General features: G+C 35.3%; 3 protein-coding genes across 5 annotated transcripts; 1 reads left to right on the top strand and 2 right to left on the bottom strand.

Moving 5' to 3' along the window:
• Window positions 1–148: 148 nt before the first annotated feature.
• Window positions 149–6,011, bottom strand: LOC132313478 (leucine-rich repeat protein 1-like). Its single transcript, XM_059812265.1, has 6 exons — window positions 5,610–6,011; window positions 3,008–3,079; window positions 2,670–2,813; window positions 2,196–2,267; window positions 2,015–2,086; window positions 149–584 (listed from the first exon to the last, which is right to left on the bottom strand). The coding sequence occupies exons 1-6, from the start codon at window positions 5,858–5,860 to the stop codon at window positions 512–514; spliced, it is 684 nt and encodes a 227-aa protein (XP_059668248.1). The 5' UTR covers window positions 5,861–6,011; the 3' UTR covers window positions 149–511.
• Window positions 6,012–7,879: 1,868 nt separating this feature from the next.
• On the bottom strand, window positions 7,880–15,740 carry LOC132313476 (L-2-hydroxyglutarate dehydrogenase, mitochondrial). 3 transcript variants are annotated; one of them, XM_059812261.1, is made up of 5 exons: window positions 15,321–15,740; window positions 14,820–15,101; window positions 14,179–14,618; window positions 9,173–9,332; window positions 7,880–8,423 (listed from the first exon to the last, which is right to left on the bottom strand). In XM_059812261.1, exons 1-5 carry the CDS (start codon window positions 15,633–15,635, stop codon window positions 8,307–8,309), a joined length of 1,314 nt encoding a protein of 437 aa, XP_059668244.1. In that variant the 5' UTR covers window positions 15,636–15,740; the 3' UTR covers window positions 7,880–8,306. The 3 variants fall into 3 exon arrangements, 2 of the variants coding, with proteins under 2 accessions (XP_059668244.1, XP_059668245.1); XR_009483430.1 differs by lacking the exon at window positions 7,880–8,423 and adding an exon at window positions 9,692–11,955 and having other exon boundaries at window positions 9,223–9,332; XM_059812262.1 differs by lacking the exon at window positions 9,173–9,332.
• Window positions 15,741–20,527: 4,787 nt separating this feature from the next.
• On the top strand, window positions 20,528–23,976 carry LOC132313479 (uncharacterized). The gene is made up of 3 exons (XM_059812266.1): window positions 20,528–20,901; window positions 21,396–21,818; window positions 23,249–23,976. Exons 1-3 carry the CDS (start codon window positions 20,751–20,753, stop codon window positions 23,587–23,589), a joined length of 915 nt encoding a protein of 304 aa, XP_059668249.1. The 5' UTR covers window positions 20,528–20,750; the 3' UTR covers window positions 23,590–23,976.
• Window positions 23,977–25,894: the final 1,918 nt, after the last annotated feature.

Below are 25,894 nucleotides of genomic sequence, written 5' to 3' on the forward strand. Positions count from 1 at the left end.
ATAAAAAAAAGCTTAACCATTCACTCCCAACCAAACCAAGTTCCCACATAAGAAACCAAGAACATATTTCTTGTCTCTTGAATGTCATAACTAATTGATCTTGTACATAAACTGAAACACTTTTCCACCCCCAACACGCGCACAAAGGAAGAGAGAAAAGGGACCAGGTCAACCCGGCTGCCTTAAGGTAACCATATTAGGCAAATACATTGGATATGGCAAGACCACCCTGCTAACTTAAATTTTTTATATTTGGATATGTCGTCATTGCAAATCCTCTACGCCATATAACTACACTTGCAATACCGAAACACAATTACAGTTAAAGGCAGCGTAATAAGCTTACAGATAATCATGATAAACTGTGTTCACAAGCACGATAACATTTTATAAGGAGTTACATATTCAAGCATCTTACATTACAACAATTACCAGCTTGACTTTTTTAGGAATGAAAGGAGCATCATGTTAACACCCAGTTGCAAGTCGCTGCACCTGATCACATGTTTTTCTATGAGCAATTTGTATCGTAACTCGCAAGTCCCTGCAACTCCGGTCCTTCCAGTCGAGGATTGTTCTCGAAACTACACAATTCAATAACCAGAAAATTAATGGAGGAAAAAGAAAACACACAAGGACAGAAAAACAAGTTCGGAAAGAATGGCATTAAGCTCGCCATAAGAAAAAAAGAAAAAGAAAAAAGGAAGAAAACAAAAAAAAGTACAACAATGCAAACCACCTCCATGCAAATTGTTACAGGGTCAAATTTCACACCAAATTTTTTGCCTCTGTAATGGCACTAGGGGCCACCAAGTCTCAGCCAAACGCACACAATGCACACAAGTGGAACAACGCACAGATTTACAGGACAACACAAATCCACTAGATGCAGAATCTGAAATTCTTGAGCAGTGTAACAAGCAACATGGCATTCATTTAAAAACCTCAAACCCTAACTTTTTGGCACAGTTTGAACAAATATAAAATCCACTAGTGTCTGAGGCCCTCATATGTTTTTCTTTTGTCATTTTTTATTTTGAGTGGATCTTCAATAATATGGTCAAATCAGATGATCAATCATCTAGCTTCCTCAGTTTTGCAGCCCGTGTCAATGTAGGCGGAGCCCATAAAAAAATGTTATGCTCTTTAGGAGACCAAAAACATATGAAAGGGTCCATAGTTGTCAAGTTTGTACTTAACTGTTGGTTAAAAAGTTAATAAAAAAAAAAAAAAAGGGCAATTAGAAAGCATAGATGCTATAAGAGATTAGATTATCAGATCAATTGACACAACAAAATGTGTGAGAATAAGTCAAGGTAAATGTGATAAGAGAGTTGAAATTAATAAAATAAAATAAAAATAGCAAAACAGCAGGTGTCGTCTTAAAGGAGCACATGCATGCTCCCGTTTGTTTGGATGTGTGTGTGTGTGTGTGTGACAGACCAACAAGTAGGCCTGATTAAGAGAACTCGTGAACGGTCTACCTTAATAGCATATTGAACAGACACTTAAATTCAGCAGGTCAACTTATCTAGCAGACATGTACCTTCGAGTGTGATTTCAATCCACAGCACAACTCATTCAAGAATGAGAACTAGTTTCCTTTCTAATAAGAAGAAAATCAATCTTGCTTTCAACATGCTATCAAGACCAAAACGGAAGTCCCTAATATTTTCTTGTTACTTATCACATGTCGAACATCACAATTTCAAGTTTGCGGGGTAAGTTGCAAAAGCTATCATTAAGTGGAAAAATATAGTGCATATCAGACAAGGTTTAAAATCCAACAAATAAAGAACCAAATAGAAGAAAAGAAAAAAGAAAAAAGAAAAAAAAGAAGAAAAGAAAAAACACTGCAATTTAGCATGCTAAGTTTATGAAAGGGCAGGTGATAAAAAAAAGAAGAAAAAAGAGCATGTCCTAAGAACCTATCAACTGCAATTGGATGCTAAGGATTTAAACGAAAAATATTGAAAAAGAAATGACTAGAGAAATTGATTCAGGGAAAACCTACTTGTTCAATGGAATGCGCTCAAATGGACCCATAGTAGGAATTGTTCCACACAAATTGTTGTTTGAGACATCTCTGGAAAAAAATATATATATAGTTTTGTCATTTAAATATTTAATCACCATTGATACATGACCAATAACCAATAGGCTAAAAAAGGAAAAGAAATAGGCTGGGTACTTACACAACTTTAAGGCTGGAAATACCAACAAGCTCCCTTGGGATTGGCCCAGTTAGCTGATTGTCATTAAGACGTCTGCCAAAACAAAGTCGAATTAGTGACCAGCAATTAATAAGAAGAAAGAAGCATGTTCATTTGTGGATAGGTTATTGTGTTTGCAAGCTTGGTGTGCTCTCTCAGAGGGAGAGAGATTTAGGTCCTAATTTAAATAACAATATATCTTTTCTTTTCAGTTAGTGGTAACAATATATCAGGGCAAAGTTAAGCAAAATTAAAAACTTGGTAACAGAATAATGATGCGGCTGATATATTAGTTTACAATTCCGTATAGTAAATAATAGACTTATTCTTGGATCACATGACTGATTCAAGCATAATGAAGATTTGGAATCGCCTTCTCCAACTACTAACCCAGCATAAAAGGAAACAATATGGAAAAGGTCAAACTCACAAGAAAAGCAGAGATTTCAAACTCACAAGAAAACTAAAGATTTCAACTTCCCCAGTGGAGGAGGAATGACTCCTGAGATGTTGTTGTTATACAAATCCAAGCTGATTAGGCTCTTCAAGTTACCAAGCTCAACAGGGATTGTACCTTGAATCTTATTTTTGTATAGCTCCCTGCATCAAGAAAAAGTCAACAAAATTTCCAATAGGTTGAAGTATACGCACCGACTCTCTGCAAAGAAGTTTCAAGAACACTGCAACCAACCACAAACTGGATAGGAAATTTTTTGGACAAAGCGTAGCACTTAAGCAATGGTCAACGCACACATTACTGGCAAATAGACACGGCAATAATCACAATTACTTACAGATACTGTAGATGTTCAAGTTTTCCAAGCTCAGGAACCAGATGACCGGACAAGTTTGAATTCCCTAGGTCCCTGCAGAAGATAATATGACATGATGTTTAAGAGATGCATCAGCATTAAATTCTTCAGGTAAACAAATAGCAAGGTTGACATGAGGAGAAAGAAGAGAAATAGAGATGGGAAGAGAATTGTCTAATTTAAAATACCAAAGAACAGACCTTGTCAGTACACCCACAATCTAGAAAAGGTAAGAATTCAAAATGGAATATAGCAATCCAATCCATATAATTGAATTTAAATATTGCTGGCCTCTGTCGGGAGAGGACCGCTCCCTTGATGTATAGAAGAAGAAGAAGAGAGAGAGAGAGAGGGCATGCAAGAAAAATTTATTACATTGTTGGATCATTACATTGACAAAATCAAAAATCCCAACAAACTATAAAGTACAATTTGAAGAAAATAAGCATCCTAGGGAAGGAAAAAACCAAGAATAAAGTTAGTGTTTTGATGCCTCTGAGAATTGAATTATCCAGCTATGAAGCAGGACACAGACACGGGTACAACACGACATATGACAATAAAATAATAATATAATTTATTATTATATATAACAGAAATTAATTTTTTCTCAATTTCTCATCTATATTCATAACCATAACCTATTTAAATTACACCCACCATACATCTCATATTTCTTTTAAAAAACATAAAGGTCCAAATGCCTAAATTTTATTAAAATACAAACAAAGAAATTAGCTTTATATTCAAAACTTACAAGTCTTAATTTATTTTTATTTTTTTTCAGAAGGTTAACCGATATATATATATACACACACATATATGTTGGTTAATGTAGAGTAAGGGCCCATGCCCAAGAACAAAAAAGAGAGGCTTCATTGAAGCCCAAAACATGTAGATTTATATAGCTTAATGGAACTAACAGCTAAGTGGAACTAAAAAGAGACCTGTTTGGTCACACATCTCTCTTCTCTGTTCCACTCTCTCATCCCCTCCATCTCTTCACATTCTCAAGTCCTTCCTATCTAACGACGCACAAACAATCAGGGGCAGAGCCCGGAATTTCATTTGGGGGGCCAAAATAGTAATGTAATATTAACTTCTAAAAATAAAATAAAATAGTTGTAACAAATTTTCTTCCAATACATTTTTTTCAACAGTATATCTATATATTTTAATTCCCTGCATGCTTAATGATACGAGAAGAAAAAAATAGAGGGAAAAAAAAAAAAGTTAACAATCAATAATTGAAGTTATCGAGTCCCAAATTTTTTTTAAAATTTGTGTGTGTGTGTGTGGGGTGGGGGCAGCTTCATTTATATTTATATATAATCACAATAATCACCATAAATAGCTATTAGTAATAGGGTTTTGGGAAGGAAAAAAAATATTATTATTATTTTTTTTTTTTGGGGGGGGGGGGGACCGGGGCCAATGTTGTGTTCTGTTATGTATTTTATAGTTGCATTGTATCACTTTATGGTTTATACCACGATTTGTATGTTGAATCTTAGGATTTTTTGTGTGTGCTATATATAGAGAATGGATATATACACAAACATATATATTTATCAACTTCTTCTCTCTCTCTCTCTAAAGCTTGATCGGACTGAAATGTGTCCACCAGCGTTTCCAATCCATAAAAAACATAAAAAAAAAAAATTATGATGCTTCTACCAAATGTCGTACGCATGTCCAGGACAAGTGTGTCCAAGCCTCACGTGTCCGACACAGATACGTTACAGCTCCCTCGCACGTCCGTGCTTTAGAACTTAACAGTTAGATCGACTTATCCTGTTATACTTGACAGTTACATAACATTTCAACAAAACAAATTTTCATTCGTTAATTAAAGATCATCAAAATTACCAAAAATGAAAATGGTATGATGAAAATGAGCATACTAATTGAATTGGAATGGGAGAAAATGTACAATAACAATAAATAAATAAAACCAATAAAATACAAAAACAGATAACAAACTCATCTCAAATGCTTGGAAATAAAACATAAGCTGATTCAATTTCATTAGGGACTTTAAACACCTAGACCAACTGTTGTCCTTCAAGAACAAGCATTCAAAGTCAATCCCAAACTATACACAAACCCAATAGTTGAATTACTGTCTTCAAACATCTTGATTCCTACCACCCCAGAAAAAAGTGACTATACAAACATGTGCATCCGTTGGTAGAAAAACAGAAATGATTCCCTCTATTACCTACTGTAATCTAAATCATGGGTGACGTGGAATAAACAGTTTTAATTCAATCTTTAACTATAGAATAGCTTCCTAAAACACCAATTACCTATGTAAATCCAACAAATTACTCCCAGAAATCCACAATTATAGAAAGTAAAAAAAAAATTACATAATTAGTGGGGTTCTCTCAAACAAACTTTAGAAGTAAAAGCCAAAGAAATTTTATAAGATATATCAAACAGATTAGCTCCTAAAACCCATAATTATAAAAACTCAAAAAAGTACAAAATTACTATGTTTTTCTCAAATAAACTTCAAAGGTATCCACCAAAGCAAAAAGATATACATATATACATTTATATAGAGAGAGCGACTACATACACTCGAGTAACGCGGTTATCTTGATTGCAGGTGATGTGGAACCAAGTACAAGGGTTGACAAGATTCGGATCCCAGCTACCCAGGACGTTATCGGGATCCGTCAAGCTCCGTCGCAGCGCGTAAAGTGCGTCCCCTTCTGAGTTCCCATTTACAAAAGGAACCGTAGCAACTGATATTAGGGTTAGGACAAAAACGTGAACAACAGTACTCAAGCTCAAGCTCCAAGACCAGGAAGTGATCAACCCAGCCATTGCTTCTCTACCCTTTTGCCCTTCCTCTAGGGTTTCAATCGATACGCACAACCACAAAAATGAAAATATAGAGAATTTTTCTAGAGAGAGAATTTCAGTTGTGGGGAATAACAGGGGAAAAAGAAGATGGAGTGGTAGGAATATTTTTTTTCTTTCATTATTTTGTTTATTTTATAATTTTTGAATTGAATGGGTTGGGTTGTGTTGGAGTCGTATTGGTTGGGTTTGTTTTCTGGGCAATGAAGACCTAGTGCGTGGCCTTCACTATCGACAATAAAAAAGAACAGGTCAAAGAAAAATTAGACAGATTTGTTCATTTGGAGTCATTTAGGTCGAATTTCATTTCAATTTGAGAGGATATATGCTTTTAATTGTGCCCACTATACTATTTGATAATTGACCAAGTCACAAAAAGAGGCTGGTTCAAGTCAACAATACAACTTTCTCGATTCTCATCGTGATCGTGAAGCCAGTACAAGTGCCCAAATCTTATAGGACTTGAGTGCTGAATTTTATATGTGAGAACTTATTTCATGTACTCTGAATTTTGAGTGTAAAATTTGGTAAAACAAAAAAAAAAAAAAATTATGACCTTTAAATCTTGCCACTCAAGCAACTTTGACAAGTTCGTTTGGTAGAAATTTCAAAGGTAACTATTTTCCAAAAATTCATCTTCCTTGATTAAAAGGTCATATTCCTTCCTCGTGTTCCTCGTTTTGTCAATGCAAGAAAAAAAGTTGTACCAATTTTAAGTTTATCACATGGCTTCCAAATGATATCCGCGTGAAATGGGGGCAGATTAACTTATTTAAATAAATAAATTTTGATAACGCAAGTCGAATATGAATGAAAATTATAAACACCATTTAAAATAAAATAAAATTTTAAATAAAAAATATTTATTTTTTAATTATCACTTAAAAAGTCATAAGCATCATTTAAAATAGAATAAAATTTTAAATAAACATATATTTTTTAAAAAATATATTTATTTTTTAATTACCACTTAAAAAGTTCAGCACTTCAATTTTATGGAACCACCTTTGTAATGAATGGAGAGATTTATAAATCCGTTGGCTCTCATCCAGGGACAAGCAAAATATTTTGACATCACTGGGCAGAAGGAATTTCCTACTTATAGGGTAGGAGGCACCTATTGTCCTATTTAGAATTCAACCACATAAGACACAAATAGTGTAAAGAGATATGAAAAGAGAAGCGGAAGTTAAAGGAAAAAACAAAAAATTATGGAGACTTCCATTTCATGCAAGCCAATCCACTAATCTAACTTCTAACCATTCTTGTCTTTAAAAAATAAAAAAAAATGCAAGCCAATCCACTTTAAATATTGAAAAAGTAAAAATCCAAGACCTGGAATTGATATTTCTACTTGATCACTCATTTAAAAAGTTGCTCGCATACATCTGCTCTCTGAAGTTCAGTTACTGATATTCATCAACGTGATCAACCTCTTTATCAGTCATCTTGCAAGTCAAAAACTCCAAAACAGTTTGATCCTTTTTCAATAATCCATTTAAAGCTCAATGTATCAATGGTTCCAAACCCCAAAAAAAAAAAAAAAACACAAACAAACCAACACTAGCGTGTAGGTTTGTGTAGAAAAACAATAAGTAAAAAATGCTTTCAAGACAAGTATGACAGTGTTAGAAAACCAAAATCAAGCTCAAGTACGGTGAACAAGTAGAAGAAGAGACATCAAAAATTCTAAAGCATGTATACAGAGAGTCTTGAATCAAAGTTCAAGTCATGCAAGTCTTGGATATACAAGTAGGCAGATTAAAATATATTCTCTAATAGTCCCCTTTACCAATAGAATATGGAGCTGAGTCTATAATGTGTTGGCCTTCTTCTACACTCGGTCCCATCCCATGGTTAATTGGGCAATTTCCAATCTCAGAGATCAAAGTCCAGTAAGAACTCTCAATAGACTGACTCTCTCTACTGTATATTATGCGCGGATGGAGAGGAATACCTTACTGATCTCAAATGAGTACAAGGACCCAACTTCCATTGATTTTTTTTTTTGAAGCTGTGAGAGTAGACTTACTTCTTTATCAAATATTGACAAGATCTTAACAAATATATACATACAAAGTGAATGGAGATTACCTTATTCAATCTTTGATACTAAATAGCTGTTTTTTATGATTCAGGATGTTTCAAGGTGTGTAGATTACTCAAGTCTAACCTTCAAATTCTTTCTTGGCTTATGCGGTAGCAGCTACTTGTCTGATTGGGTAAGCATCATCACGATGTCTTTCCAGATCTGTTATTTGTGATGTTGGAAGTTAGATTCAAACTGTAGCAGCTACTTTTCTGACCGGGTTCAAGCATGATCATGATAAACACCTTCTCCTGACATCTACACGCAAATATACCTTCTCCTATCAAGAGCACAAGAAAGACAACACCAGTCTTTTGATCTTCAATAACATAGCATAACATTAACAATATGCTCCGCAATTGCCATACTTGAAGTTAGGCCTGGTGACTCAATTCCAAACAGGTTTACAAGACCAGGTACCCCATGTGTGGCTTCTCCCTACAAAAGTAGTTTTATAGTTGAGGCAGAATTATCAAGAAGGCAAAAGCTAGAGGACTCACCAAAAACAGACCTCAAATAAACAACTTAAAATAATTAAAAAGGAAGTGTAAATCATGCCAATTGATAACATAACTTAAAAGAAAAGTAGCAGTACAGTACTATGTTTTGACAAGGTGATTTCATTCGAATATAGAAGTTATTTTGACATATTTTACTTTATTTATTATTATAAAAATCAATCCTACTACTACTGGTCTCTGGATTTCCACCTGCTTGCGCGCGCACACAAAAAATCCGAGGTGCATCACTCAAATCTTTGGTCCGGTAGTAGATTTAGCCTTTCTTGAGCAAGATACCTAATATTTACAACGCTCTGGTAATTAAAGGTCGAGATATTGCCGTGTGTTGTAGGCCTCGGGCATGAGTTTCAAACATGTAATTGGAGGCCACAGTATTTCCAATTGCACCAGACAGTTCTCAAGATCTTTTGGTTCTCAAATCATCGAGCAGAACTCAGATACAACCACCCCACACAAGATAGCAAGGATCGATAGATTGTTGCATACAGGCCAGGCCAAATATCTGCTGTTGAATGTGATCATTCAACAGGAGAGTCATCATTCAAAATAATTCCGAAGGTGCAACATATGAAACTTATATTCCTAGCTACATGCAAAACTTTTCAAGCATGATCAGCATAATACAAAGAGTAAGTTGACATAGAAAGAGAGTCAGCAAGAATTAACCTGTATTACAAAATCCACGAAACCCTGTTTGGGACCAGAAAGTTTCGGTCGGATGCCAGCATAACCGGGCTCCAGGGATCCCTCCTTCAGACTAGGGTAGTACTTTTTTATCTGTGGATAAAATTGCTTTGCACGATCCGCACTTACAGAATAATCAAACCTGGAATAAGACAAATAAAGACATCTAGTACCAGGATCTTTATTTTTCCTTGAAAAGGTGTCAAGCATCTTTCAAGTCTCGCTATATAGAGCATACTGGAAACATGAATTGATGTTTGGAAAAGCAAAGAAAATGAATGGATCAGTGAATGATTCATCTGCACTGTTAAAGCTCCAACATTAAGAAACTAAAACATCTAGGGCCTCTTTACTAACAGGAATGATTCCTGATTTTTACTATCAATTCCTAAAATTAAGAATCAAAAGTAAAAATCATGTTTAATAAAGTACTTTCACTTTTTTGTTTTAAGAAAGTACTTTCCAATTTTGTAAAGGGGAGAGAAAGTGAGAAATCCTCACTTTCTTGTTTTCTCCACTGTAGCGGAGGAATTACTTCCGCTACTGTAGCGGAACTGCTCACCCATATCACCCGTATCATCACCATCACCATCACCATCTGTCTTCTCTCTTCTTCTTCTCTCTACCACCACAAACTGCTACCAAGCACCGTCGATTAGCCATTGAAAACTGAAACCCCTTCAGGCTTCATCGTTTTGAAAGAGCAAGTAGAAACCCCATCATCACTCTCTCTCTAGCTTCTCTCTCTACTGGTTTAACCTAAGCCCACTTGGCTGAAAGTAGATGAACAGTGGCGGCGAGCAGTTTCTCCAAGATGAGGCAGGACTGAACTTATTGGTGGACCGAACGACGACGAGACTGTGACGATGTGAGCAAGGAATCCGGCAATTGGGCATCGGAGAGGCCAGGAGACCCAAATTCGCATCCACAAGCAATTCATACTCCAAAGTTTTATTCCCAGTCAGTTTGTTCGTGAATTCTGGCATCGGAGAAGGAGACCCAAGTTTGAGGCTCGGGTTTCCAGAAACAGTTAATGCTAACCCTTCGGCACCATGGCATACCGGCATAGCCCCGAACCAGCACCCAACTAAATTCATAGCTCCAACACTCACGGACACCGCCGTAGCTAACACTTCCCCGTCCAGAAACAAATCCGCCGATAACTTACTGCAATCACAAAATTCAGTATAGATAGCGGAATTTGAGGTATTGCAGCTCGAAGAAACCCAATTTTCCAATCCTCCCATGTAATTTTCACAATATGGAACTTGGATGGACCCAATTGGAGGTCCTGAATAATGGAAGGATTTCTAACAAAACACAAGATCAACCCAAGTAAGAAAACTATCAGAGCTGCCGGAATTGACGATAAAATCCGCAATCGCCGGTGGACTCGAAGTTGAGAACGATTTGAGGCTCTGGTTTCAATCTCTCTCTATACTTTTTCTATATATATATATGTGTGTGTGTGTGTGTGTGTGTGTGTGTGTGTGTTTGTAATCATTTGTGTGTATTGATATCAGACACACAAGAAGCATGTTACCCATCTCTTACACACAAGATCTGGAAAGCAAAATTAAAATTAAAATTTAATAAACTTACTTCCTATTTTTTTGCTTTCAAAACATTGAAAGTAAAAAAAAAAATTATTGAACATTATTTCACTTTCTATTTCACTTCAAGAAATCAAAATTATAATTTTACTTTTGCAGAAAGTAAAAGTAAGAAAGTGAAAGCGTTAGTAAACGGGCCCCTAATAAGTGTGGATATCCAATAAAAGTCTGAAACATTCTGTTGTTACGACAGAAACCGAAAAAAAGGCCCATAATGCTTTTCACCGCAGTAGAATATGGGTCTTACTATAGAGTTTCAGATATTGAAACATTGCATTTTTTCTTACCATGTTTCATGAATACCTGAGCTTCGACAGTGACCCAAATTTTGTCTTGTAACAAGTCTACTGACTCATTTGTGAAGGATGAATTTCACAGTGAAATGCTATGGAAAACAAAATGAAAGGATTTCATTTTTATGGGACATAGAAGTTGAATGGAAACAAAAAATAAAACTAGTAAACTAACTGCTAAAAGAGAATAAGAGATTTAAAATCGAGAAAATTATTACAAGTACACATAAGGAACTTGACTTATAATTAGAACCCTAATATGTGGTGCACCTTTACAAAAACTCAAAATTTGAAAAACTTAAAAAAGACCGTAACTTGACTCAACCATGGGGTTGAATTCATGGTTTTATATCAATACCCAGAAAAATTATCTTAAATAATCAGACCTCAATAATTCATCTAAATGTCATCGTCGTCGTCGTCATCATCATCCTTGCCTTTATCTGGACAAACGAGGTTGACCACTTGGATTCTCTAAAGGTAATGACTAATAAAGTAGCTGCAAGTCATTTTTTACTTTGAATCTGACACCTAGTTAACATGACCCTTTTAGTAAATGCAATAACACACCACAAAAAAAAATGCCCATTATAGCAATTCATAAGCAAAAATGAATGTCTCATGCATGTGATCCTCAAGGTTGCACAGCATCATAGAAATGTGGTTGCTTCCAAGCCGGATTTGGATCCATATGCTACTTATCACCGGATCAAGTTAAGTAACACCACACTACCATAGTTGTTAAAGGCACATTTAACCACCAAAAGGTTGCAAGGTGCAGCAAGGACAAGCTCGGCGCTTGCAACAAGGAGTGAGATGGCATGTCAAGTCACATGATTTTAGCCAAGGCTGAAGGCTCCTGAAAAGAACATCCCTATTAACTTTTGAAAGTTCAATATTCACCAATTCATTTTATGAGCCATCTTATACAAAGTTAGGTATGTACTTAATGTGTCCCCTTCCAAAACCCACGATTAGTGGGACCAATACTAGGTAATGGCCATTTTGGTCTTGTATGAGCCATTGATTAATTGTGGTGCCTGCTGATTCAAAGCTCCACAATGCACCTGAGCAAAATCATTAAGAAAACTGAAACAAAGATTTGTACTCATTGTTTACACCCTTATTTTCCACTTTCCAGCAGCATTTTACCCTGGTCGATTTCAATGGAAAGGTACCATGACATTCCAGTGGAAAGTCTTGGGACACATGGCAGTCAAGGAAGCAAGCGGTTACAAGTTGTTACATGCAAAGTCATGGGACACATAGCAGCCTAGGAAGTGAGTGGTTACAAGTGGTTACATGCAAAGTCATGGGACACATGGCAGCCTAGGAAGTTGGTCAATTCCAATGGAAAGATACTACGACGTTCCAGTGGAAAGTCTTAGGACACATGGCAGCCAAGGAAACAAGCGGTTACATGCAAAGTCATGAGACACGTGATAGCCTAGGAAGTGAACAGTTACATGCAAAGTCATGGAACACATAGCAGCCTAGGAAGTTGGTCGATTCCAATGGAAAGGTACTACGACATTCCAGTGGAAAGTCTTGAGACACATGGCAGCCAAGGAAGCAAGCGATTACATACAAAGTCATAAGACACATGGCAACTTAGGAAGCAAGCTGTTACCTTCAAGCTACCATTACTAAATTCTACAAATAGAACATGATATTATAACTTAGAAAGTCTGCTCAATGCCAAACACAGCATTTCAATACAACATTACTTTTCATTGCAATGCACTTTCAATATGATTAGTTTTAGTCCTGCACTTTATTTTTCATTAGATAATTCCTTTACTTTCATAAGTAACGTAGTTCTTCCTAGCCAATTAACTATCCCGCAATCTTTTATCAAAGGCAAAAAGAACCCTGAGATGTTCATTCTAGACCTCTTCACAATTGCCTGGTCTCGCAATCTTCCTTCTGAAATATTGTTTGGATCTCTCTTCGTAACTACTGCAGTACCTAGCACACCCATCCGGTTCCATCGGAACCGACCGCTTTTTTCGGGCCAAACACTCATTGAAATGGTTGAAAAGCAAAGGGATGAGATGAACCCCAACTTTTGAAACAAAGAGACTGAGATGAGGTGACTATTTGATCTCTCCCCCAAATATCAGCATCTTTTTCTCTCTCCCCATAGTTACAATTCTAAGCTGTTAGTCTATATCCTGACATGTCCAAGATTCTATCTCCACTTTTTCCTATTTTTGAACAAATTTGTTTGACATCTCTCTCTATTTTCTTGTTGTTTTCCCATCAAAACTCTCATTATTCTTATTGTAACCATTTTTTGCAGGAATTCCAGTTTACTGTAATTTGTTGTTCAATTGACTTATTTGGCCTATAATTACACAATTACACTCCTTACTTTCCTGGCCCCGTTCTTTCATGTTCATTTTTTATGACTGATTGTTGTAATAGGGTTTTTTCTTTTCCTATCCATTCATTCTAGTTGTTTAATTTTTGCCAGAATTGGTTCTTGTTATGTAATTTAGTATTGATTGCCTTGCACAATTAGGAGTTAAATTATGAATGGATGCTTATTGCTTTCAGATTCATGACCACAAGTGTGTGGATGCTTGGAAATTTTTTTCATTGTTAATATTTTAGTCTGGGTAATGATTTATGACATGAAATTTTGGATATATTTGCTTGTGCTGTTCTTGACTTCTTAAGCAGTTGCAGGCTTATATATTATGTATTGAAAGTATAGACAATTGCATAACCCAATTGTTACAATTTGAAATGCTATTCAATTAATTTCATGTTTTATGAGACATGCTCTTTACATTGCTCATGCTCACACCTTGGTTCTACGGACAATACCATGGCACCATACTGCACATTGTATTGTTCATAACTATGAAGAGAACAATCAATAAGTTTGCAATTTCACAGCCAAAAAATCACATTGGAATTAAACTGAAGATCCCTAAAGGGTTTACTCTTACCCGTCTTCCCCATGTTTTCAAGCATCTTTAAAATCAAGGGGTGACTGCTTGCAAAGAAACTTAATTCAATCACGGAAAGGATCTCACAAATACAGAGTAAAAGCAAAGGGATAAAGATGGATTACTTGTTCAGGAAGCTTGAAACGTCATCTACACCATCAATCCATTCAACATCAGGGCCGAACTTTACTTGGCCGTTTAAGTCCAGTGTAACATGCACTCCAAGGCCACCATCCTCAGGTATAGGATAAATCAAATGTTTGAAAGGTGGAATCTTGATGTTAGACAGGGTGAAGTAGCAACCACGAGCATAACATGATGCAGGAATAATTCCACTATCTACGCCCTTGAATCGCTTTGCAAGGGCTTGTGCACTCAAGCCTGCAGAGTTCACTACTAGATTAGGAATAAGTATAAGCTCGGGATGCAATGGAAACCTCCCATCCCAGTTTTCAAGATCCTTCCTTTCAGCAATATGAAGGCAAATATTATTATTTCCTTCAAGATGACCACCGACGACAGTAGTGTTGTAAGAGAAAGTTGTTCCATGACTTTCAGCTTCCCCCTAGATCCATATTGGGGTGATATCCCTGTCAATATGCATATATAGCTCTAAAATGGTAATATCAAAAGCATAAGATTAAGCTCTCAAAATATCTTTAAGCTCTCAAAAATAGATATTCTAAGTTCCCTAGCATCGCCAAGGGTAGTTATACTAAAATATGTATCTGATTAACTAAAAGAAAGCAAAAATGGAAGGCCATACCGCTAAAGAGAGCATTAGGGAATGGGTATCAATTATTCCAGAAGCAGGAGAGTATAAAGCTTTCCTACACTGTAATTCTGGTTCCATTCTCATGACTTCATGATCCTCCATCATCCTCAGATCATTAACCCCATTTTCAATCCCACGACTCATTAGAGCACTCAACTTTGGAATGTCTGAAGATCCAGTAGCAACTATGAGCTTACCAATCTTCTTATGTGGAATGTCATGCTCTTTGCAATACCTGTACAGCAATTCTCTACCTCTAACACACATAAGTGTCTGCAAATTGAATTAGAGTTAAAACTTCAACTACAAATCTTTCTAAGAAACAATGCAATAGGGCTTTGCATAGGAATGTGTGATAGGGTTTTCTCACAACATCTAGGCAAATAAATTGTTCAATTTACAGTTAATAAACCTTGAGAGAATTGCTTTTCAAATATGCAATAATCATCAATACTATCAGAGGTATAACAAAGATAAAATATAGAGATAGACCTTGAGAGAATTGCGCGGGTAATAGATGCCGGCGTGGATGACTTCGCTGTTGCGAGAACTGGTTCCGGTGCCGAAAGTGGAAGCAGAATCGATGACGAATACTTGTCTGCCCTTGAGAGCGAGCTCTCTGGCCACTGCTATTCCCACCACACCAGCCCCTATCACCACACAATCGACCCTCTCCTTCGGCAACTGAGCATTGCTGGTGGAGACGGTGGTAAAATTCTGAGTCTCAATTTTGTATCTGATTCGGGTAGTGATGGAATTTCTGGTCATCATCAGTGTTCGGAGAAACTTGGTTGTGGTGGATTTCATCGTCTCTCTTCCTTTCTAATGGGAATACTACAATACAACTGTAACCTCCATTAACTATTGAGTTGTGAGCGTGAGTGACCCTCCCTTCTCTTAAAAATGCACCTGATAACAATTAACAAGTAAAATGATTTCGGAGTATTATTTATCCTATGCTGTAATATAATTTGGGAGAAAGCAACATGTCAATTCAAATTAAAGAGTATTGGCCATATAAAATTTAGTGTTAATAATAGTAACATTTAATAGTCTAAATTTTTAAGTGATTTTCTGTGAACTGTATTCGGTCCTTGAGCTGTTGAGAGAGAGGGGTAATAATTTTGCCAACCTTTTTTTTTTTTTCTTTAATTAGTACTTACACACACATATTTTGGCCTAGATTTGAATCTCCCTGCAAAAAATAAAAGCCTAGTACCACTAAACCACTGACCTATTGGTAATTTTGTCAACTTGGATCACAAAGCAACCAACTATTCAAATAGTATCTCTTAATAATATCATATCTTAAGTACAAATTTTAATAATGTCATATCTCAAGTTCAACGTCAGAGTTAACGATAAACGTTGTATCTAAAAAGAAAAAAATCTATATCTGTCTCTTTATTTTTTAAATAATGGTGAATTTTGATGCTAATTTTTCTAAGATATCCATGTTAGGAGGAGGTGGGGTGATGTTTTGGGACTCTTCTAAATCCATTGTTTAGACGGTGATTTTTAAGCGTTTATTTGGTGTTGGCAACTGAGATATTTTGATGTAGAAATGCTATTTACTAGGCTCGAATGTTCAATTTTTCAGACCGGATGTTTTGAATCAGATGCTAGGTTGGTGGTGGATGCCTTGAAGGGAACGGACTCTTACTCTATTGAAATTTCCTCTATAATTTATGACGTAAAGATAATCGAATGATTCATGCTTTTGTAGAACTCTCAAAAGGTGAAGTGGAATTACATTTTATTCTTTTTTTAATTCCTCGTGTTGCTCTGCGGATGTTATGTCTCTTTTATTTCCTTTGTTGTTGTTGCAAAGGAATAAAAATAAAAAATAAAAATAAAAATAAATAATAACTTTTGAGTGACATTATTTTGTAACCATTAAAAAGAAAAAGGGGAGTAGAAGAGAGAGAATTCCGGTTCTTAAATTGTCCTACCTATGTTTTGTATTGAAAGCTCACTTTGGAACTATGGCAAGTCACAGTTTTTTCAAAGTGAACTTTTAATATGGGAAGAAAGGAATACAAAAATATTGTATATACTATTTTTGTACCAATTGTTTTTATATACTCCATATTATACAACAGTACATGTACTTACAGGGGTTCGGCTATGTGGAATAAGTAGATGGCTGAATAAAAATGTGGAACTTCATTCATTCGTACAAGGTTCTTTAAAGTTGGAAGTCCATATTTGAAAATCTTTGATTTTTAAATTCTTGCATTTATATTAAATAGGGATAATTTCACTTACCTTTCTTAAGGTTAAGTGTAATTACAGGCGATACTTTTTACGTTTCAAAATTTACAAAAACCTCGTCTCAATACTTTTTACGTTTCAAAATTTACAAAAACCTCCTCTCAATATGACCGGAGTTAAATTCCGGTGACATTCTTGTTAAATGACTAAGATACTCTTATTATATAAAATAAAAAATTATCAAAATGCAAAATGATAAAAGCTACCCCCAATTACAGAATTGAACAACCAAACTTCAGCACCGGCATCCTTGCTCACCGCCAGTCGGTCTCGTTATTGAGATTGTGCATCGCCACCGCCATTTCAGTTCACTTCGTCACCGGATTAGAGCGCCGCTTCACCGCCTAGCTCACTAGTTCACCGTCGGTATCTTGCGTCGCTAGGCTCGCTTTCTCTTTCTACAGCCCCTGTGATCACCGACAGCAGATCTGTCATCCATCGTCATCTACAAGAGTTTGTGCACGCCGTTCTGAGCTCGCCGTCCTTCACCGCCATTCCGAGCTGCTTACACACCATTCAGACCTCAAGCCGGTAAGCACCGATAAGAGCATCACCACCATTCAATTTAGACCCGGTCCTTGCTGTCACTGTCATCGGAATAACCACTGTGCTTATCGCAGCCGGAATCGCGACTCTTCCAAGTAGTTGTTCGTCGCCACACTCTGCCGCCACCGCGGCACTACCGTTCTTTCTCACCGTCGACTAAGCACGTCCTTGCTCGTCCGCCGTCGCCGGAATAGCGACTCTTGTTGTTCGTCGCCACACTGCCACCACCGCGTCACCGCCGTTCTTCTTGCTCGCCTTCAATTGAGCACATCCTTGCTCGTCCCCAGTGGGTTATTCATAGCTTGCTGCCGCCCGACGTTCCGTCTGCCCTTATGCGCCGTCCCGACTAGTCCCTTGTGCACCTCGGTTTGGGACATCATAACACACACACACACACACATATATCCTAAAGACCTCTTTAATGTCCTTCTCCGTCCATTCCTTGATTCAGATACCAGTCAAAATATGAAAAATTGGGGTTTTTTTTTTTTTTTTTTTTTTTTTTTTTTTTTTGGGTATATAGGTTATTTTAATACAAAAGTAAGGGCAAATATGGTATTACAGGATTAAAAATAACTGATGTCATCAAAAATCATTATTGACCGGCGTTAACTTTCACCTGAGGGGGCTAAGTGTTACAACGGAACAAACTTGGAGGGAGGATGGTGTAATATTTGAAACGTAAGGAATACTGCCTGTAATTACGCCTAATCTCAGAAAAGGTAAGTGAAATTATCCCTATTAAATATAAAAATTTCAAATTCAAGATTGGAAATCCAGATCCCAGCCACCAAACACAACCTTGAATACTTCCCCTAAGTCCATGGTTTTCACTGTTCACTGTGATGGAATGAGAAAATGGAGGACAGAATCCACTACCCACGGGCTTCCTAGGAGATGATTATCAGTGGTGGGACTGCCCTAAAGTGAAAGAAGGTGCCCTTAAAAGCTGAGGTACCCTGCCCCTATCCATGAGTCAAAAGATTGCAGGGGTGGTGGCCTGCCCTTTGAAAATGATGACCCATCTCAGCATCTCTTGAAGGTCTCAACCTTACTCCATCAACCGTTAAGAATAATGCTGCACCATATCCGAGATAGTAAATGTCCTTATTCTGCCCAACATCCCCAACGAATTAAACCAGAAATTTGTTAATTCAGACAACAAAGAATAAAACAAAAACAAAAACAAAAACCAAAACACAGATTATCAAATAGAAAACCAGAAAAGAACAAAGACAATGAATTAAAAGTAAGAAATTGGACTTTAGCATGCAAGGGTTTTAACATGTCATTCTGAGATGGAGCTGGAGCAATTGCAAAATTTAGATAGAATACATGTTTGCGTGTGTGTGTGTGTGTATATTTATATATTACTAATTTTTAAATGTACAAATAACTATAGTGATTATAAGGTAATTAATTATTATCATTATTTAGTGTTCCTATCTGCAGATTCTTCTACTTTCTTTCTTTTTTTCAAAAGAAAAAAAAAAAGTTTATTCCACCACTTGCCTCTTATATGATCTGATTTGCTATAGATAAATTTTTATTATGAGGAATTATTGCACATAATTGTTCTAGTAAATCCAACTGTCCATGTAATCAAATCACTTGAGACAAGCATTGGATGGAGTAAAGTTTAATTCGGAAAAGGGTGACTATTTAGTCAAAAGCTAGTAAAGCGATATTCGAGTGGAAATGACATTTTAACAAGATTAAGATGATTAGTTTGACGTTAATTTATAAATATAAAATTCAAACCAGCAGGAGCCATCCGTAAAGTTAAGAATCAAGCTAAAAGTGTGGAGGCTTAATGGAGATTTTGCACCTAATCACAAAGGTAGATATCACAGCTAAACAAGTCCCAATCTAATAATGGCAAATATTTGGATTAAAATATTATTTTAACAATTATAATAAATAAATAAAAACAAATACCTTTCATTTTTAACATTGAAAATAATCCAGGTGCCCAGTTGGTAGGTGCTTCTCCGTGGTGTTGGGAGCTTGGTTCACGATACTTTTACCATTCACATTAATATAATATAAAAGAGCAAAAAACACTTATGTATAATTCTTTATAAGTTCTAAAAAGTTTATAACATTAAATTTTGGAGAATACAAGGAAATAAATGTTGAAAAGATTAAAGTGTCTTTCTATAACCGAATAAAAATAACTAAAAAGTTAATTAAATATGAAATGATTAAATTATCCCTCTATTTTTTTCTTTTCTTTTGTTTCTTCTTTATCATCACTATCACCAATATTGAAACAGCAATGACTACTTATATGTCCGACGTCGGTTTAGTGTATAATACATATATATATATATATATATATATATATATATATATATAAAGGCATTATCGAAAAGATAATAACATTTTTGAAATTTTATATCATAAATTTCAAACCCTTATTTGCTCAATTTTCAAATTTAACGACTTATATATACAATATAAACCCTTTTTTGCTTATTTTTTTAAATTTAAAGAACTTATATACACAACATAAAAGATAAGTGTTATTTAACCAGAATTAAACATTAAGAGACTTTTTTCCACTTTACCCTATAAATTATTCAAGTTATGGGGGACAATTTTATCTTTTAAGTTATTCTTTGGAGTTTCACTAACATAAATTATCATCAAATAAAATTTTACAAAAAAAATAAACTTTTTATATCAATGGCCCAAAGTCACTCTCTTTAGATCATTTTGCCAAAAAAAAAAAGGTAGTATACAAATTTTGAAAACTAAAATGCGATATTGCCTTCCAAGATGAATTCACGGAGACCATATTTCTGAAAATTTTCAACCGTCTGATTACAATCAATCTACATATCTCGCGATCCTAAAAACCTAAAAAGGGTCATCTCAAATCTTGATAGAACTGCAATTCAAGGATTACAAATTTACAATGTAGTGAGTGGCTTTTGCTTTGCTTTTCCAAACAACCGGTTGCTTTTGCACACCCCTCTCTCTCTCTCTGCTCGCTCAATATATTACCGTTATCTCCTCACATTAGCGTATTTTCTCTTTCCTTTTCTTTTCTTTGACATTGTTCTCGAGAAAATTCTCTGGACAAGCAGTGTCACAGAAATGTTGAAGAGACAAGAAACTCTGCTGTCATCTTCATCTCACCGCGAAACGGTATCGGAAAATCAGCATGCAAAAGCCATCGGTTGCATGTCCGGCATTCTGCAGCTCGTCTCCAAATACCATCGTCGCCGTCGCAAATTCCTTACTTTTGGTCACTTTCTCTCTCTCTCCTTTTCATCGTCTTCCTCTCATAGTAACCCATATTAATATAATAACATAATTCTCCCAAATTTTATATTTCTTGTTTGGTTACTGAGAAATCGATTTGTTTTATTAAATAATGAAACGTCCGAGATATATAATTGGGGGCACTAAGCCTATGAACTAGTACAACTTCATTAATTAAAACCCAGTTAGTTTCCCTTTTTCTTTTTCAGAATTTAATTTTCTATCCCTTGTTTGGTTACTGAGAAATCGAATTATTGCAAAAGGTGATAAAGAGTCTCAGATAATTGTACACTGAACTTGTAATCCAGTAGTACAAGTATATCATCACCCAATTAACTAAAATGGATTATAGTAGAATGAAATATTTGAAACAGAAACTAAAATGGATTAAATTAGAATGAAATATTTGAAGATTTTTTATAATCAATCTTAAACAATTTTGTCAATAAAAGCCCATTTCCCAATTATCATTTTCAGGAAGAAAGCAGGAAAAAAATGCTGTGCCCGGTGCCTCAAAGGCTGTACCCCAACCTCAAGCTGCCCAAGTTTGTGATAAACGGCGATTCTCGTGTGATGTGCCGAGAAGCCCGACGATTCCGGCAGAGATCAGGAGGTCGAATTCGCCGCCAGCCGTGGTGGAGCGGGTGATGGGGTCGGAGAAAATTACTGCGGCGGAGGAGAGACGGAAGCTAATGGGAGCGTTAGAGAAATGCGACGAAGAACTGAAAGCGCTTAAGAAGATCATCGAATCCGTGCGATCGTCGGAGCATCTCAAATCACCGCCGGTGACGGTGAAGAAGTGTTTGGACTTCAACTGTGAGCAGCCAAGTCCGGTGTCGGTGCTCGACGAGTTCATTACTCGCTCCCCTTTGATCAGCGAACGCAAAAGACACTCTAATGGTTCGTATTCTCTTCTAATTGTTTCTTATAATACTTGTTATATATATTAATAACACGTATTATGTACGGTTTATATATATATATATATATAAAAATAAAAAATCTGTTTGTGTTATTATTGTTTTTATCTTTTCCACTTGAATTTGGACTTGTATGGTTTTACCGGATTTGGTATGAAATAAAGCAAGCCAATTTTTATTTCAAAGTTTTATAGTATGAAATAGTGAAGAAACAACCAAATATTTTTGGCTTCATTGTATTCTTATTCTAAGACAAGAATTTTAAAGATACTTAGAATTTTATTGTTTAATTACTTGAAATTTAATTAAGTAGTTCAACTTTTTTTTTTTTTCCATTTAATTATTTATTTTTTCTTGGTAGATTACTCCGACCCCTAGCTAGACCAGACCATAGGCTATATTGTACTCACTTTCATAAATTGTAGCAACTCTAGGTATGCATGTTATCATAAGAGAACAATCTCACAATAAATAAATAAATGAAAGTACTCTCTAGGTATGCAACTCTTAAGTGATTTTTCACATGAACAACAAATTTTACCTAACTTGTTATAATTGAGTATTTAAATTTTTTATTTTTTTATAATAAGTATAATTTGAGATTCTAATAAGTACATATCCTAGAAGAGGAGACACAACGTCTTCCACCAATTATGGCATCTTGAGAAAATTTACCATACCATCTCTCATAATGATCGACCATAACATTGGAGAACATAAATTTTACAGCTGTTACTATATAAACAATCAAAAAATTAAAATCCACTGTTTTGTTACATCTCTAGGCACACCACGGCCTTTATTTATTCGTTTATTTTCTCTAAAAAATTCCTAAAATAAAGCAAGCAAATGGTTCTTGGCCCATTGTGGGTAGTGGATCATTTGGGCCATTTGTTGATTGTACCAACATATTGTTCCCACTCTTTTAGCTTTTTCTTTAATGCAGTCAAAGATGATTCAAAAGTACTGAAAAGGAAAAAGATATATACACTATATATATATATATATATATATATTAAAGAGAAAGAAGAAACAGCTTTATGTCTTCATGACAGAGCTCCACTTGCTCATGTTTTGGCCCTCCTCACATTGTATAAGCATGTTGGTAAAGTTTGATCATGAAAGTAACTCTTTGGTGTTTAGTAGTAATGATAGCTAGAAACAGCAATAAGTAGGACACATGCTTAAGGTATGAGATTGAAATATTAGGACCAGTTTAGTACAATTTTATGATAAATTTTTTGAAAAAATGTGAAACAAAATACAACTAACCATATCCTTAGTTTATCACAAGAATATATATATATATATATATATATATTCCATATGATTTGCAAACATTAAAACGTGTATAGTACTTTTCCATCCTAATATGTTTTTGAGCAGACCTTTCACAATTGTAACATGTAGGAAGAGTGGCGCAGCAACATAAGCAGCAGTCGAGGAAGAAACCGGGAGAAGAGGACATTGTGAATGTGTGTTTCCTCAACAGAGTGGCGACAGAACCATTTGAGGCGAAGCACGAGCCTGTAGTAGCGACGCCATTATGGAGCAGCAGAGCAATGGTAGAGAGCGTAGAGCAAGTTTGCAGGGACATTGCATGGGGAGAGAAGAGGGAAGTTGGGAGAATAGGATTGGCATTACAGGATCACATATGCAGAGACTTGATCGAAGAGATTGTTAAGGAGTTAAAATGTTGTTGTGTCTATTCACTACCCCTTGAGGCATGTAAGAGAAGACTATCCTTCTAATATGTTTCTTATTGACATCATTTTCACCCATAAAACCAGGCCTCTATAATCTCCTGACTTTGTTTTGTTTTTATTTTTTATTTTTATTTTTTTTATTTTTTATTTTACAAATTCAGTGTGGATTGGTTTTCAATTTTCAAATGATTCTATTTTCTTATTGAGGATTTCAGATGATTTGGTTCTTAAATTTTTAAAAACCTTTTGGACTGAACCATACAATTATACAATGGAGACATAATGGAAGTTTGTGTACCAAACTATTAATTAATGGACACCTCTAATTCAACGCCTACAGTTTCTTTCAAGTGCATCAGACAATTATTAGTTTTTTATTTTATTTTATATGGGAGTAGTTTCAAGAGAATTTAAACTCTCCACCTCATCCATGCGGTAAAAATTTTATAACAAGATTATCTTTGAGAGTAGATTCAAAGTTGAATTAGAACATTAATAATTACTATTCTATAATTTTTGTCACAATGTGCAAGCACAATTGTTGGATCTTGTGAATCCCATAAAACGTTTATGTTACAAGTGGAATTTGTTTCATATCGAATCCTAATGAAAATTGTAATAGGTATAATAAATAGATTGAGTGTTAGTCCTAACTAATTACTTAAACTTTTGAGTCAGATCGTGAAACATGATACCAAAAATGGCTCGGGCTGGGTACATTCCATTTCACTAAAGGTTGGACCAGGAGAAGGCAGTTGCCCCGATCGAATGGCAGCCTATCAGGCCCAACATCCATTAAGACAATTTCCAAGCCCAATATCAAATCAAAGGAAGGAGGCCTGCATCCAAGAAAGAGCCCAAAGGATCGGCCCAACATAGAGGACAAAAGAAAAGCTTCTAGAATATTTGTAAAAGTCTATAAATAGAATGAAAAGATAGGAAAAGGGGGAAAGATAAATTTTTTTTTTGAAGTGTAAGGAATTGGTTTTATCGAATAGAGAGAACATTTTTCGTTGCATTTTAATTACATATATATATATATATATATATATATATATATAAATAAATAGATATAAAAAAATTATTTATTTATTTAAATTACTTTCATATATCGCTTGTATATATCACTTCTGTGCACAAAGATATATTTTTGTGCATGAACATGAGTCAAGTGCTAAACCCTCCACCAAAAATCCTCGAATTTTCAGAGAAATTCACCATGATTATGTAATTAGGTCAAGTCTCTGGAGACAAAATTGCAATTTTATTTTATTTTTCTTTTTGTATCTAATATTATATTATGAAATTATATGAAGAAAGAGAATGATGATGGGATTGTTTCTGCCTTTATCATCTCTCTAGGATATGGTAAAAAATGCCACAAATATCAAACTCACACTTCACATTCGCACGGCATATATGGACCCCGATCGAGCATGCCTTACCATGCCACATTTGCCCACCGATTTCAATTATGTGACCATACACACCCTACCAAGGTTCCAATTATGTGATCCGTTGGTGCTGAACCATACACACCCCACCAAGGTTCGTATGTTTCTTGCCTACTATTTTGATGTAGGACATGTTATCCTTTTTTTCGTTTTTTTTGGGTGTATTTCCATCAAATTGTTTTAACTCAATTAAATTATGAACCATGGATGCCCCTACCAAATATTTGGTGGTACGTCCTATAGAACCCTACAAGTCATAATTCGTAACGCATTCATGGCGACATAGTTTGCTTCAATCATCTATGCCACCAGGCCCACCACCATTGGGGTTAAGAGAAGACTGCAGAATAGAGGTGGTCTTTGTCTAGAAGGATGAGACATTAGTCATGCAAAGGAAGTCAGAATATACGATAACTTAACAAACTTATAAAATGGAGTGCTTGTGAGAAGTGCGTGAGTTATTTATATATACTCACTGAATTGAGATTGAGATTAAAATTTGTAAAAAAATTAAATGAATAATTTAATATAATCTGTTGGCCGGTTAAATGATTCTACTCCTTCGGTCCCAAATTAAGCGTCTTTGACAATTGTGACTCACATTCTTACTAAGAATTTCACATTATTTAGTTCTTAAATTTTTAAAAACCTTTTGATTGAACCATACAATTATACAATGGAGACATAATGGAAGTTTGTGTACTAAATTATTAATTAATGTACACGTCTAATTCAAAACATGCAGCTTCTTTCAAGTGCATTAGACAATTATTAATTTTTTTTTATTTTTATTTTTATTTTTTTTTTTTATATGAGAGTAGTTTAAAGAGAATTCAAACTCTCCACCTCATCCATGGAGTGAAAACTTTATCTCAAGGTTATCTTTGAGAGTAGAT

The sequence above is a fragment of the Cornus florida genome, unplaced genomic scaffold (genome assembly GCF_030987335.1).
Source record: "Cornus florida cultivar Cherokee Brave unplaced genomic scaffold, ASM3098733v1 CherokeeBrave_3.0.0_Hap2_Chr06, whole genome shotgun sequence".
Taxonomy (NCBI): domain Eukaryota; kingdom Viridiplantae; phylum Streptophyta; class Magnoliopsida; order Cornales; family Cornaceae; genus Cornus; species Cornus florida.

What these genes read in the sequence shown, in the direction of transcription:
- LOC132313479 (XM_059812266.1), top strand. Translation starts at nt 20,751, where the DNA reads ATGTTGAAGAGACAAGAAACTCTGCTGTCATCTTCATCTCACCGCGAA. An exon ending in TCGCAAATTCCTTACTTTTG is followed by an intron (nt 20,902 to 21,395) that starts GTCACTTTCTCT and finishes TATCATTTTCAG; the next exon opens with GAAGAAAGCAGGAAAAAAAT. An exon ending in ACGCAAAAGACACTCTAATG is followed by an intron (nt 21,819 to 23,248) that starts GTTCGTATTCTC and finishes TGTAACATGTAG; the next exon opens with GAAGAGTGGCGCAGCAACAT.
- LOC132313476 (XM_059812261.1), bottom strand. Translation starts at nt 15,635, where the DNA reads ATGAAATCCACCACAACCAAGTTTCTCCGAACACTGATGATGACCAGA. An exon ending in ACCCGCGCAATTCTCTCAAG is followed by an intron (nt 15,102 to 15,320) that starts GTCTATCTCTAT and finishes TTCAATTTGCAG; the next exon opens with ACACTTATGTGTGTTAGAGG. An exon ending in CCCTAATGCTCTCTTTAGCG is followed by an intron (nt 14,619 to 14,819) that starts GTATGGCCTTCC and finishes ATATGGATCTAG; the next exon opens with GGGGAAGCTGAAAGTCATGG.
- LOC132313478 (XM_059812265.1), bottom strand. Translation starts at nt 5,860, where the DNA reads ATGGCTGGGTTGATCACTTCCTGGTCTTGGAGCTTGAGCTTGAGTACT. An exon ending in GATAACCGCGTTACTCGAGT is followed by an intron (nt 3,080 to 5,609) that starts GTATGTAGTCGC and finishes TATCTTCTGCAG; the next exon opens with GGACCTAGGGAATTCAAACT. An exon ending in ATTTCCAGCCTTAAAGTTGT is followed by an intron (nt 2,087 to 2,195) that starts GTAAGTACCCAG and finishes ATTTTTTTCCAG; the next exon opens with AGATGTCTCAAACAACAATT.